General features: G+C 35.4%; 2 protein-coding genes across 2 annotated transcripts in view; both read right to left on the bottom strand.

Annotated features, from left to right (window-relative positions):
• LOC141362963 (uncharacterized) overlaps positions 1 to 2,651 on the bottom strand; it is a 54,647-nt gene extending 51,996 nt beyond the window's left edge. The window contains exons 1-2 of the mRNA XM_073865285.1: positions 2,648 to 2,651; positions 2,231 to 2,557 (exon numbers count right to left, since the gene is read on the bottom strand). Coding sequence (XP_073721386.1) covers positions 2,231 to 2,557; positions 2,648 to 2,651 — 331 coding nt within the window. The remainder of the gene's footprint in view (positions 1 to 2,230; positions 2,558 to 2,647) is intronic.
• A 4,610-nt stretch (positions 2,652 to 7,261) lies between these two features.
• LOC129452995 (uncharacterized) lies at positions 7,262 to 12,355 on the bottom strand. Its single transcript, XM_073865523.1, has 5 exons — positions 12,023 to 12,355; positions 10,748 to 11,059; positions 10,115 to 10,231; positions 8,965 to 9,252; positions 7,262 to 7,340 (listed from the first exon to the last, which is right to left on the bottom strand). The coding sequence occupies exons 1-5, from the start codon at positions 12,333 to 12,335 to the stop codon at positions 7,294 to 7,296; spliced, it is 1,077 nt and encodes a 358-aa protein (XP_073721624.1). The 5' UTR covers positions 12,336 to 12,355; the 3' UTR covers positions 7,262 to 7,293.
• Between the last annotated feature and the right edge of the window lie 3,581 nt (positions 12,356 to 15,936).

The raw sequence follows: 15,936 nt of genomic DNA on the forward strand, positions 1-15,936 counted from the left end.
GAACACCAATCGGATCAAAGCTTCAGAAACATGACAACAGCAAACACAATCTGAGAGAACAAAAATTAATCTGATCAGATGTTTTCAAAGCTTTCATTTGAGGAAAAAAAAAATCAGCACTCATTGGACAGTAACATTGAAACTATTTGAGTTATTCTGCTTGTCGCCAATGATCATTTTATAAAGTCCAGTGTGTTGAGTTGTGATGTTTGTGATGGTGAGATCTCCAGTCTGATTATTCACCTGCAGTCTGTCTCTGAATCTACCATCAAGAACATCATCATATATTGAGATATCTTTGGCCACATTGATTCTTGCTATGAGAGAATTGTGAAGTCCAAACCTCCACATTATCATATCATCTCTCTGTAGTTTAATATCAGTGTGTATAGTAACAGAATCTCCCTCCATCACTGACACTGACTTCACTTCATCATCAAACACACCTGAACACACAAACACATTTAAAGTCATTCATCTGGAAACAGAAGTAAATGTAAATCTGATCTATAAATCATAAATCATGTATAACTCACCCATCAGACAGCAGAAGCACAAACAGAGAAAAACAACATGAGAAACATTTTCTTCATCACTTCAGGGGTCTGTAAAAGTCTTAAAGACAATATGAGCGTGATGTGGTCAATGCTGATGACTTCCGTTCGATTTAACAACCGAACGAGACCACCATTAGTTTCAACCACACGTCATCTTTCTAAAACTCTGCCCTTAAACACATTTTATCTGATCATCCTGCATTAAACTAGTTAAATAATTCATGAGTGTACTGCATGTTTGACAGATAAACAAATGCAAGGCTAAACTAGTGTCACCTGAAAGTGTCACAAATATTTACATCATTTGGTTTTGTTTTGTAAGAAAGTTAAAACTTGTCTTCTGCATGATAACATCATTCAATAGGTGTGGAAAGTAATGTGGTTTTGTTGTGTTGGCAGACGTGAGGTGTGTGTGTGTGTGTGTGTGTGTGTGTGTGTGTGTGTGTGTGTGTGTGTGTGTGTGTGTGTGTGTGTGTGTGTGTGTATGTGTGTGTATGACTAAAGGTATCAACTACTGATAAACAAATCAATCATCTTAAAGCAATAAGACTTTAACTAGAGATGTTTTGAAAAGGGACACTCCACTTTTTTTTAAATAGTTAAACATTTGATTTTCACCGTTTTGATATCCATTCAGCTGATCTCCAGGTCTGATGCTAGCACTTTTTGCATAGCTTAGCACAATCTGATTAGACCATTAGCATTGCGCTCAGAAATAACCAAAGAGTTTTGATACTTGACTCTTCTTAGTTACATCATGTACTAAGACTGACAGAAATTTAAAAATGGTCCCCTTGGTTACTTTCAATAGCAGGGGACTATTTTCAGGCGCTGAAAAGAATAAAACTAAAATAACATGCAAAGCATTCTGGGAACGAAAAACCCTCATCAACCTTTTCTGTTTTTTTTTTCTTCAGATTTTGGTTCCCAGAATGCTTTGCATGAAGCTGTTATTTTAGTAAAAAATAAAAATAAAGACTTGTTAATGTTTAATGTTTATTTAACTTTGAACAAACTGTTGCCAGTAAATAACATACATTTAAATCTACAGTAAGTTTTTTAATCCATTTGATAATAATAACTATTATTTAAATTCAACTCATCAATATATTATAACAAAAGAGGGACAATTAAATCCACATTTACACGCCAAAAACAGTTCATTTATTTCAGTTCAATTTAACCAGAAGAATCAATTTATTAGCACATACAGTACACATTAAAGCATTTATACATTTCATCCCAAGACTTGCTTCAGTTGTTAGTAAAGAAAACAGAAATGTGAACTCAAACATTTAAATCCACAACAGCACCTAAATGTGAGAATATAAAGTTGATCAGTGTCAGTCTGATGGTGTCTGTGATGTTTTCTTCTGTTTAGTTCTGCTAGATGTGATGTCATAAACCAGAACAGCAACAGTAGCCACACCCACCAGAGCAGAGAACACCAATCGGATCACAGCTTCAGAAACATGACAACAGCAAACACAATCTGAGAGAACAAAATAAAACAAATAAAATGTTTTAACCTAAAAGGTAAAATGATGACAAGTATGACATAATTTCCAACGGAGTGATTGACTCACATTTGGAGGTAACAAGAAATACTTATAAACCTCAGCTAATATGTTGAAATGTTTTAATATAATACAAAACAACAAATCTATACTCACCATAGACAGTAACATTAAATCTGTATGAGGTATTCTGTTTGCCATTGATGATTATTTTATACTCTCCAGTGTGATTTGTTGTGATGTTTGTTATGGTGAGATCTCCAGTCTGATTACTCACTTGCAGTCTGTCTCTGAATATCCCATCAAGAACATCATCATATACTGAGATATCTTTTGCCACTCCGTTGATTCTTGCTATAAGAGTCTTGTTAAGTCCAAACTTCCACAGTATCAGATCATCTGTCTGTAGTTTAATATTAGTGTGTATAGTAACAGAATCTCCCTCCATCACTGACACTGACTTCACTTCACCACCAAACACACCTGAACACACAAACACATTTAAAGTCATTCATCTGGAAACAGAAATAAATGTAAATCTGATCTATAAATCATAAAACATGTATAACTCACCCATCAGACAGCAGAAGCACAAACAGAGAAAAACAAACATGAGAAACATTTTCTTCATCACTTCAGGGGTCTGTAAAAGTCTTAAAGACAATATGAGCGTGATGTGGTCGATGCTGCTGACTTCCGTTCGATTTAACAACCGAACAAGACAACCATCAGTTTCACACACACCTCATCTCTCTAAAACTCATGTGATCATCATGCACTAAACTAGTTTAATAAGTCATAAGTGAAAACACATGTTTGTGAAAACATGCATGTTTGACAAATAAAGAAATGCAAGGCTAAACAAGTTTCACCTGAAAAGTGTCACAAATATTTATATCATTCAGTTTTGTTTTGTAAGAAAGTTAAAACTTGTCTTCTGCATGATAACATCATTCAATAGGTGTGGAAAGTAATGTGGTTTTGTTGTGTTGGTAGACATGAGATGTGTGTTTGTCTGTTAGTTGATGTTTGTGGGTGCATTTGAGTGATGTGATCTGTAAGTCACTTTTTTCCTGTCCAGCTTTAATATACACAAAGTGCTATCACAGTGAACATTGTGACATAATGTTGAAGGTTAATATTCAAACACAAATGCATGAATGTCTACTCTAGGCTATATAATAATAATCACTTTAATGCTTTGACCTTGCAACCAATGCTGAATTTTACTGAAGTTTTTTTTCTGCTTTAGAAGCTGCAACTGTTATTCAATATTTATTTAATTTGCACAGGTGTATATTTATGAATTATATTTATTCTGTACTAGCAAATTGTGTCTACATTCATTATGTCACAAAAGTCTGTGTTATAAAAGTCAAAGGTGAAGTCTGATGACTAAAGGTATCAACTACTGATAAACAAATCAATAAGAAGCAATAAGACTTTACAATAAGAGATGTTTTGAAAAGGGACACTCCACTTTTTTTTTAAATAGTTAAACATTTGATTTTCACCGTTTTGATATCCATTCAGCTGATCTCCAGGTCTGATGCTAGCACTTTTAGCATAGCTTAGCACAATCCATTGAATCTAATTAGACCATTAGCATTGCGCTCAAAAATAACCAAAGAGTTCGGATACTTGACTCTTCTAGTTACATCGTGTACTAAGACTGACAGAAAATGGTCCTCTTGGTTACTTTCAATAGCAGGGGACTATTTTCAGGCGCTGAACAGAATAAAACTAAAATAACAGCCTCATGCAAAGCATTCTGGGAACTAGAAACCCTCATCAACCTTTTCTGTTTTTTTTCTTCAGATTTTGGTTCCCAGAATGCTTTGCATGAAGCTGTTATTTTAGTAAAAAATAAAAATAAAGACTTGTTAATGTTTAATGTGTATTTAACTTTGAACAAACTGTTGCCAGTAAATAACATACATTTAAATCTACAGTAAGTTTTTTATGCATTTGATAATAATAACTATTATTTAAATTCAACTCATCAATATATTAAAACAAAAGAGGGACAATTAAATCCACATTTACACGCCAAAAACAGTTCATTTATTTCTCCTATACAAGTTCAATTTAACCACAAGAATCAATTTATTAGCACATACAGTACACATGAAAACATTTATACGTTTCATCCCAAGACTTGCTTCAGTTGTTATTAAGGAAAGCAGAAATGTGAACTCAAAAATATAAATCCACAACAGTGCCTTAATGTGAGAAGAATATAAAGTTGATCAGTGTCGGTCTGATGGTGTCTGTGATCTTTTCTTCTGTTTAGTTCTGCTAGACGTGATGTCATAAACCAGAACAGCAACAGTAGTCACACCCACCAGAGCAGAGACCACCAATCGGATCACAGCTTCAGAAACATGACAACAGCAAACACAATCTGAGAGAACAAAATAAAACAAAAAAAAGTTTTAACCTTGAAGGTAAAATGATGACAAGTATGACATCACTTACGGAGTGATTGACTCACATTTGGAGGTAATAAATGATAGAAATACTTATAAACCTCATCTTAAATTTTAATAAAAAGCATCTTGGTTAAAAAAAAGTGTAACAGACGATTAAACACAAACATCACCTGAACACATCTGACAGAGTTGAGTGATGTTGAGATGTTGAGTTTGGTTTGTGATGGTATTGTTAAGTACACATCTGTATGTGTTTGTATCCTGATATTCAACCACCAGAGATAGAGAGAGTCTGATGTTGAGATCAGACACACTGATGATGGACAATAAACTGTTTCCTTTATACCAGGACAGACTCACATCTCTCACATTCAACACTGAACACAATAATAAACAGTTTGAGATTGATAATGAGTTTTGTGGACAGTAACTAGAGATGACAGGAACGGGCAGACGAGCTGAAAAACATTTGAGAATAAACAGAAATCATTTTATTATATGAGTGGATTCATATGACACATTCATATAAATCATGACAGCTAATATGTCGAAATGTTTTAATAAAATACAAAACAACAAATCTATACTCACCATAGACAGTAACATTAAATCTGTGTGAGGTCTTCTGTTTGCTGCTGAGGATCATTTTATAAAGTCCAGTGTGTTGAGTTGTGATGTTTGTGATGGTGAGATCTCCAGTCTGATTATTCACCTGCAGTCTGTCTCTGAATCTCCCATCAAGAACATCATCATATATTGAGATATCTTTGGCCACTTCATTGATTCTTGCTAGAAGAGTCGTGTTAAGTGTCCAAACTTCCACAGTATCAGATAATTTTTCTGTAGTTTAATATAAGTGTGTAGAGTAAGAGAATCTCCCTCCATCACTGACACTGACTTCACTTCATCACCAAACACACCTGAAACACACAAACACATTTAAAGTCATTCATCTGGAAACAGAAATAAATGTAAATCTGATCTATAAATCATAAAACATGTATAACTCACCCATCAGACAGCAGAAGCACAAACAGAGAAAAACAAACATGAGAAACATTTTCTTCATCACTTCAGGGGTCTGTAAAAGTCTTAAAGACAATATGAGCGTGATGTGGTCGATGCTGATGACTTCCGTTCGATTTAACAACCGAACAAGACAACCATCAGTTTCACACACACGTCATCTCTCTAAAACTCATCTGATCATCATGCACTAAACTAGTTTAATAAGTCATAAGTGAAAACACATGTTTGTGAAAACATGCATGTTTAACAAATAAACAAATGCAAAGCTAAACAAGTTTCACCTGAAAAGTGTCACAAATATTTATATCATTCAGTTTTGTTTTGTAAGAAAGTTAAAACTTGTCTTCTGCATGATAACATCATTCAATAGGTGTGGAAAGTAATGTGGTTTTGTTGTGTTGGCAGACGTGAGATGTGTGTTTGTCTGTTAGTTGATGTTTGTGGGTGCATTTGAGTGATGTGATCTGTAAGTCACTTTTTTCCTGTCCAGCTTTAATATACACAAAGTGCTATCACAGTGAACATTGTGACATAATGTTGAAGGTTAATATTCAAACACAAATGCATGAATGTCTACTCTAGGCCAGTGTTTCCCAACCCTGGTCCTTGGGCACCCCCTCCGAGAAAGTTTTAGATGTCTCCTTATTTAAAACACCTGATTCGACTCATCAACCTCCTTCCAAAATGGTGAAGGCGTGTCGCTAACAAGCTGTTGAGTTAAATCAGGTGTGCTTAATAAGGAGACATCTAAAACTTTCTGGGAGGGGGTGCCCGAGGACCAGGGTTGGGAAACACTGCTCTAGGCTATATAATAATCCCTTTTTGACCTTGCAACCAAGGGTTTTTTTTTTTTTTGCTTTAGCAGCTGTAACTATTTATTTAACATTTATTGAATTTGCACATGTGTACATAGCATCTTTGTATTTATGAATTATATTTATTCTGTATTACATTCTGTCTACATTCATTATGTCACAAAGGTCTGTGTTATAAAAGTCAAAGGTGAAGTCTGATGACTAAAGGTATCAACTACTGATGAAGAAATAAATCATTTTGATGCAATAAGACTTTAAAGGTCACGTTCTTCCTGATCTCATTTTTAAACCCTAGTTAGTGTATAATGTTGCTATAATAGCATAAATAATACCTGTAAAATTATAAAGCTCAAAGTTCACTGCCAGGCGATATATTTTCAGAATTCACATATATATAACAGATATATAACAGAATTCAAAGCCTACAGCGAATGGCCGGTTTGGACTACAGCCCTCTACTTCCTGCTTTAATGATGTCACTCAAACAGTTTTCTGACTAAACTCCGCCCACAGGAATACATCAGTTGTCAGCTAAGCTAACGGCAAGCCAAGCTGCTATCGAATCACAACACACTAAACAAACTACATAATCAGAACTCAAAACGTATTTCTGAAGGAGGGACTTCATAGAACAAGGAAGACATCAGACCGTTTTAATAAAAACACACTGTTTTATGACCTCAAGATTTAATATCATTTTGACTAAATGGCACACACACATCTACTTATATTATCCATCCATTTCAGCAGATATTAAGCATATATTCAAATATAATACTGTGAAAGAAATGAATGTGAAACAGCAAATACATTCAGTACACATTGTCTATATCTTGCAAAATATATAACAAAATATAATTTAAAATATAAATTTATGAGCAGGTATGTTTTTTGATGTTCATATAAGCTAAAAGTTGCTTGCGTGTTCGTGATGCTCATCCTGTTACTCTGACATCGTTCGTTTCTTTTTCTTCAAAGAGACACTTTTTTCTGCAAAAAAATAAAGTGTTAATAATTAGATATTAGGGGTGCACCGATATATCATCCGATGATGCTTGCTATGCTTCTCAATGAATAACGGTGAAATCCCGCTACATCCAAAAACTAGACGAGGGCGCTCTCGTGCCAAAACTCAATTTGTGCTCAATAGTCAAAGAACCATACACATACAGATATGACCATATATATGTATAAATGCTAGATGTCTAATGGCGGAGTCTCTAACATCATCACCTGGCGGCCATCTTACCACAGGCAGCTTGCTCACTCATAGCATTGCGTTTTAATGTTGCATGTACGTTTAAATGACCATAACTTGCACAATTTTCTATCAATGTTTGGTTTCTTACAAACGTTATTAACATGGCTATAATTTAGGATGCTTTAACATGTTTCATGAATTTTTTTGTATAAGTGTGCAGTGTCATAGGTGCATCTTTGACGTTTATAACAAACCAAACCATTAGACGAGACATCTAGCCTTTATACATATCTATGAGGCTGTTTACACTTGGCATTAACATGTGTTTTCGTCGATCGGATCACAAGTGGACGACGTTAATGCCAGGTGTAAACGGTGTTCAAAACGTTTTGAGCTCGTCCACTTTCGACCACTTTCAACCACATCCAGAGGTGGTCGAAACCACTTTCGATCGGATCGCTTTGGAGCTGCGGAACGCACATGTGGTTGAATGCGTTCGAACAGCCACACGCGACCGCCTTCTCTCCGCCCATTTATCTTATCTGAGGTATTAAACACAAGTTTTACGTCTTTTTTGACTTCTGGCGTGAACGTTCGGTGAACAGCGCTATTTTTAGCCTTTCATTGATAAAACTAAGCGGCTGATCTCCGTAGTTTCGTTTTGAAAGCGTGTGAAAGTTGCGCGATCCTATTTCATCAATTGCGCTGAAAATTCAAAGAAAGCTCTTACATACTCATGTACAAAACACTGTGCAGCATGTTTACTTGCTAAACAAGCAGTGGACACTGACATTATATTAGATCGCGTCCATATAAACTCATAATTACCCCCGCTCGGGTTTGAATGACAGCAGAGAGACTCGCCCACCGTCTCACAGACCACCCCCTCATAGTATTCAGCACAGAAGCGGTCGAAAGTGGACAAAAGAGACGGATTTAAATACCAGGTGTAAACGTCATGTGTCTCTCTCGTCCACTTGTGATCCGATCGATGAAAACACATCTTAATACCAAGTGTAAACAGCCCCTATGGCTATGACAAGCAGCTCCAGGAAATGTCTTAAGGATATATTTATATTGCTGTTCTTCAAACCTTTTCAGGTATTTTCATGATAATAAAGAATATGTAAAATTATGTTTGACGAGTGTTGCTTTTTCAAATGCATGTTATAAACGACTCAAACTCACAGTGATTTAAAAGCCGTCATACATGAAATAGCTGTAAATAATATTGGCTGTGCGATTCAGAATAGTTATTGGCCACGTTTTATTGGTGTATATCGTCATTTATCGGTGCAGCCATATTAGATATTCATAAACACATCTCTACATCTATGATATGAAACTTTTATATGGTATGCAGATCTGAGATTATTGTTACACCTTAAGAATATTTATATTGTAGTTACTCACCAGTGACAATGACTCTGAATCTCTTGTATGAGGTTTTTCCATCAAATTTGATTTTTAGTTCATAAAGTCCAGAATGATCAGTTGTGATTTTTGAGATGTAGAGAGATCCGGTCCTTTTGTTCAGTTCTGCATTTTTGCTGAATCTCTTATCAACAGTTTTGTTGTTATTCTGGATTTTAGCTATAAGGGTCTTTTGAAAGGAACCAGGTATAAACCTCCACTCGATCACATCATCTGTCTTTATGTTATGAACATCAGTCTTTAGACGGACAAAATGTCCCTTAATCACTGTAATCCATTCAAAAAAAAAAACACAATCATTATAAATAATTATATACAAAGATTATATACATCTATCACTAGCACTTATATAATTTTATTCTTATGTTATAGTCTCTTTACAAATTATATTTCATCATCTGATAATAAAGACTGATCTGGCTCAGACATACAAAGAATCTCATGTTTGATATTAAATCAGTGTAAACCCTCGACATTCAATTCCAGAAGACACACAAAAGATGATTTAATGAGTAAGGAATAATTGACGACGGGACATTTATTATAAGAAAATGTCATGCATTATTTTTAGAGTCAATTATTCCGCTTATTATAAAAATAGGCACCAGAGCAATATTTTTGGTAACCGTGGTATAAGAGGAATAATTGACTCATTTGAATTATTAAAAAAAGCACTCCGCTTAGCGTCGTGCCGCATAACCACCCTGGGTGTGCATTATTTTCTTATAATTCAATGGCCCGTTGTCAATTATTCCTTACTTAATATACACTAGTCAACATTTAAAGTGAATCAAAACCTTTTAAAAAAGTTGTTTGAATAATACCTGATCTTACGGACCCCCAAATAGGACATGGAGAGTGTAGTTACGTGTGCGTGCGTGAAACTACCGTGTTTAGTTTTGCGTGCTCATGTGAAACTTTCGCGTACGCACGTGAAACTAAACTTTAAAAAAAAATCTGCACATAAAGGTTTTGCGTGAGCACATAAACTTTAGATTTTTTTTACTCCAATGTCACCTTAGGCCGGGGCTTGGTACAATCTTATCTAGATGAACTTTTTTGATCCACTTCAAATCAAAGTGTATATCAAGTATATCCATTTATTTCTTAATCTGTAGATGATTCTTACCTGTTTGTATTGTTGCTTTAGGAAACCTGTGGCGATAGTAAAACACACCAGCAGCTGTTAGAGCAACAATAACCAGCAAACCAGCACATAATCCAACATATGAAGACAGACCTCTTTCTGTAATAAAAGAGAGAGAGAGATGCATTAATGTAACTCAATGTAATGTTCAACTAGTTTCTTTTTTACTTTCATTACAAGGCTCTACTGTAACTTCATTTTGGAAAAACTTAGGGGCACAAACCACTTTAGTTAATTTTTTGAGACAATATTAACGTGCCACAATATAACATGAACAATATGGGGGAATGCATAAAAAACTGAGCTTAAAATGACATCAAATGTCTTTCCGTAAAAAATGCCATTTGACTGGCATACAACTACATGTCTATCCCAGGATGGTGTGTATGTGCTATACTTTCATGAATATGCATCAGAGACTTCATGAGCAGAAAATGTTTTAGTCGCTTCATGAAATAAAGATTAAATCATTGTAGTCACATGATTTATTTTAAGGATGTCTTTATAAGAACTTGACAGTTGTGAGTTGCATTACTCACTTGACAGGGTGAGTTATTAATAACAACGTTCTCATTTTTAGGTGAATTAATGCTTTTAAAGACAAAAGTTACTCACCACTGACATTAACACTGAATCTCCTCTGAATTGATCGTCTACTGCTGCTCATCTTCAGTTCATAAAGTCCAACATCTTCAGTTGTGATGTTTTTGATGGTGAGATCTCCAGTCTGATTATTTAGCGTCAGTCTGTCTCTGAATCTCCCATCAGCACCATCATATACTGCAAACATATTGTTTGATATTTCAGCTATCCGAAACTCATGGTCAGATGCAAACATCCACTGTATCAGATCATAAGTTTGTATTTCAGTATAAGTCTTTAAAGTGACCCAATCTCCCGTTATCACTGACACTGTCGTCACTTTACCTGTAACAACACCAAAGACATGAACATTACAGTCAGATGAACATACAACAATCCTGAAAAACAAACACACTGGGAGAAAGAATGAAAATGATAAATTTTAAAAGCACCTACTGTACATTTGTACATGTATATAATAAAAATTTACATCTGTTCAGTCCACTGTAAAACAAATAATGCAATGCTTTAATCAAATTTGTTATGCAAGTTATTTTAAGTTATCGGATATCTGCGAGTGATGTGCGGGCAAGATTGTGACGGCAAGCGCCCCTACTTTAGTCTTCAAAAACAATCTTCAGAAACCTAGGGTTGACGACACTACGTCCATCTTTTTTTACAGTCCATAGCAGGGTTCCCCAAATCTTACCCTGGAGGGCCGGAGCACTGCATAGTTTAGCTCCAACCCTGATCAAACACACCTGAGCAAGCTAATCAATCTCTTCATGATAACTAGAAAATAACAGGTAAGTTTGATTAGGGTTGGACCTAAACTCTATAGTGCTCTGGCCCGCCAGGGTAAAATTTGGGGAACCCTGTCTATGGTTTGGAGCCAGGGCAAGTGCAGAAGGAATCGTCCATGGAGCCAAAGGCGGAGCTGCGGTATCAAACTTCCGCCCAAATGCTCGTGTGCCCAATTCAACCACACCAATCATAACGACACGCCCCATTTCTATAGCATCAAATTAGCTAAAATAAAACTTAGCACAAACATGAACACTTGAACATATATCAGCGTGATAACAACTCTCTTAAAAGAAAAAAAACATATTTTGGAAAATTATATTGGAAGTGTAATTTTTTTATTATTTAGAGCAGTGTCCCATTTGTTTGAATGGAGAGGGTGGGGGTTATGACTTGTACTGCAGCCAACCACCAGGGGGTGATCAAAGAGCCAGGTGCTTCACTTTTTAGGACGTATGAGGCACACCAGATTAAACTAGACAAAAGTAGACTCACAAGACTCACCACTGACAGTAACTGTGAATGATTGACGTATGGTATAACTACCACTGGTGCTGCTGAGATCTACTTGATAAAGTCCAGAGTGTTGAGTTGTGATGTTTGTGATGGTGAGAGATCCAGTATGAACATTCAGCTGCAGATTATCTCTGAATCTCACACCATGAACATCATCATATGTAGAGAAGAAAGCAGTGTTTCTGTTGAGTTCAGCTATAATAGAGTGAAACCTCCACAGTATCACATCATATTTCTTAATATCAGGATCATCAGTGTGTAGAGTAACAGAATCTCCCTTCATCACTGACACTGACTTCATCTCATCTGTATCAACATCAATCACATCTGTAGAAAGAAATGAAAATGATGGACAGAGACTTTACATCTATTAAAAAAAACCATAATGATGTATTTAATTCCCTTACAAAAATTAACCATGTTTTTGTGGTAAAAGTGAAATAATAACATGGTTAATTTTCATAAGGGTTATTCATGTAAAGCTTGATATACTCACTAACTCTGAATGTTTTTCTTGTAATCCTTACTCTGGTAAACTCTAGTTTATAATCTCCAGTGTGTTGAGTTGTGATGTCTGTGATGGTGAGATCTCCAGTGTGATCGTTTAGCTTCAGTCTGTCTCTGAATCTCTCATTAAGAACTTCAGCATAAACTGAAATCAAATTGGCCTCACGGTTTATTTGAGCTATGCGTTTCTCATTCCCACCAAACCTCCAATCTAAGAAATCATTTGTCTGTATTTCAGTAATATCAGTGTGTAGAGTAACAGAATCTCCCTCCATCACCAACACTGACTTCACTTCATCACCAAATACACCTGAACACACAAACAGAAACAATCTGAATACAATATGTGAAAACTTTTACAATCAAACCAAACCAAGTAATATCATTTAATATCAATATCTGGATCAATAAAACATGATATACATACATACCTAAATAATAAACCCAAAACCACTTGCAGTTATTATATTATTAAACAAATCCACATTTACCAAAACTGTTGCATGTTGATAAACAAACTTACCATTGATGGATAAAAAGGCGATGAAGAGTAAAGTGAATCTTTTCATGTTGAGTCAAGTATTTTAGTGTCTGATCTCTGGGCGTTAGTCAGTAACAGCCACCTTAAAACCATACAAAGAGACTTTTATACTGATGGAGATTCACTGGTGTCAGCATGTGAAATATCCGGTTGGTGTAATGCAGAGTCTGTCTCCACTGCTCCATCTCTCTGCTACAGTCTGGCCCTGTCCGAAAGAGTGCACTTCATGTGGACTTTCGATTTCGTGGCCTTAAATTGCGCATACTCACTTAGTCTACGAGTCCAAAGGTTGACCCATCTGTAATTTTTACGATTCGAAGTGGCTCATCAGCGCCCCCTTTGCACCCTTAATGCGGTCTTTGGCAAAGCCCGCACTACAGCAGGCTTTGCGCACTTTACCAACCCAGAAATCCTTGTGAAAATGAATCCGACTGATCAGGAGTCCGAAGGGAGGAGTTCGCACTGATGGACAATTTTCAGCGTGACGCTCAAGTCTGTACCAAAATACGTCCCGGTGCGCCCTCTTAGACTCATGTTAAAGTTTCCTAAGGTCTGCACTACATGATGTAATCAAAGTGTGGACTCTCCCCTTTTTACATATTACTTATTTTATTTAACATTTATTTACCCATGAATCACTTAAATGAGATTTGAATCTTTTACAACTGCGTTTTGTAAAAATAGCGTTATAGGTGGTCCACAAACGGTTAACAAATCTAAAAAAATTTACGTTTTAAATGCTCTTGTTGGTGAAATAGATTTAAATATATTTTCCCCCTCTTTATATATTTGAAATCAAAAAAGATTTGTCGAAAGTAATCTGAATGTAATCCAAAAGTAGTCAGATTACATTACCAACGATGTGTGACAGAGATTATATTACTAAATACAAATTTTGTCATGTAATTCGTAATCCGTAACGGATTACAATTCATAAGTAATCTGCCCAGCTCTTGAAGTGTTTTATGCGCCAGCTCTTTGTTCATTTCGAGTGTGTCGGAAATACTGCAACGTAATTGCAAGATTACAGCATGACATGGCAATATTAAAGGACTGGAAAAGAAAGGACACACTGACCTGTTAAAAGGGTGCCAGTTCGAGCTCGACAGATAAAAGAGACCGAGATACACAACTGAAACTGACCCTCTGAAACTCCAACTCCTCCCCAGTTTCTCGCTGACGATCACTTCACTTTATTACCAAGCATAGACACAAACAGAGACAGATTTCACACAGTCAATTTAACCTTTTAGACAGAAGACAAACCATTACAAAAAAAGCATAAAACTAATTAACAATATATTTGTAAAAAAAACTCCTCCTTGTATCACTTACCAAGAAAACGTCAGAACACATAGAGAAAAAAACAAACATGGGAAACATTTTCTTCAGCAGGTCATATGAATCACTCAACAGCTTTAGTGAGATAATCTTACAGCTAAAGTTGCGTAAAGACAACACTTTTAATGATGTTAACCGTTTTAACCTTCACCTGTTTTTAACCCCCGCCCCCTATGATATGTCATCATAAATCATCTGTCAACTTTTCAACCATACATGTAACATTATTATAATTACACTTTTATAAACTTTTCATTATTTCTAAAATAATTAAATGCTCTGATTATTATTCAGTTCAAACATCCGAGAGGAAAACACTGCTATCACCACGTTCTCAATGCGCATGCTCCGTGAATCGTGTAAATGTCAAGAGCTGTAGAGTTCACTGAACAACACTAAAGATTTTATCACAACCGTAAAAAAGTGAAACTGAAATGCTTCTCGTGTTTGTTTTCCTCTGCTGTTTGGTTGGTAAGTTATAAACACACTTTAATCATTTATTACAGCAGTTTGTAATAATATTTTTAATAGTTTTACAGGATACAAAAAAAGTGTTAATTTCTTATTAAGATGTTGTTTCTTTGTATTAAACTTTAATGAACTTTAATTCGTTCATCAATAATATAAATTTCTCATTATCACTTTGCATGAAATAAGACTTTGTTTAAAAGTAAATAATAATAACGCAATTAAGTTATCATACTTTCTTTTCGGCTGGCTTTTTGGTTTATTAGTTCCACTTTCTGTCTTGTTTTTTTCTGCTGGTGTCGAATCTCCAGTTTTCTTTTTATTCTGTGTCACAAACTTATCCATTGTTATCTTTTATACCCGTTACCACCTATACCACCTCTCCACATTAAAGTTTTTGTTTCTCTTCACTGTTAGACTTAACTGTTTTCTACAGTTACTTACCACAAAATGCCCAATAAAACACCATAATTTTCTTTTCCAATTCATTACTGTAATATGCATTGCATTATGGGTATTAACATTTAATTTACAGTGATTTACTGTATGTTTTGAATTTGCGGTAGACTGCTGTAAAACAACAGCAGTAGTGCTACTCTAGTTGAATAAAACAGTGTTATAAAAGCATATAAAATGGAAAAATAAAATATATCTATGAAATGAAAATGTTATTTGTTATGCTTTTAGCAGTGAAGCAAATTTCAAAATGTGAATTGTTTTTCAGCAGTGTAAATAATTTATTGAGAATTGTAGATAGAAACAAGAAAGGGATTATGGATAAATGTTTGACCGTCAGATTTGAATTTGACCTCAAGACTTCAAAACACTAGTGACACCAAGATTTCACTCCTCGAAATGCCGGGAGAGTGACAGAAGAGGCTACTTGGGGAGTGTAGTGAGTAACTTTTATTTGGTGACTCTGTGGCACTGTGGTAGTGTTATGGATCTATGACACAGGCGACCCAGGTTCGATTACCCTTCAAGGCAACATTTTTCCTAAAACGAGATTACGGTAAGGGTATGTTACTGTAAAATGGAACTGCTG

Source organism: Misgurnus anguillicaudatus, unplaced genomic scaffold (assembly GCF_027580225.2).
Source record: "Misgurnus anguillicaudatus unplaced genomic scaffold, ASM2758022v2 HiC_scaffold_31, whole genome shotgun sequence".
In the NCBI taxonomy this organism is placed as follows: Eukaryota; Metazoa; Chordata; class Actinopteri; order Cypriniformes; family Cobitidae; genus Misgurnus; species Misgurnus anguillicaudatus.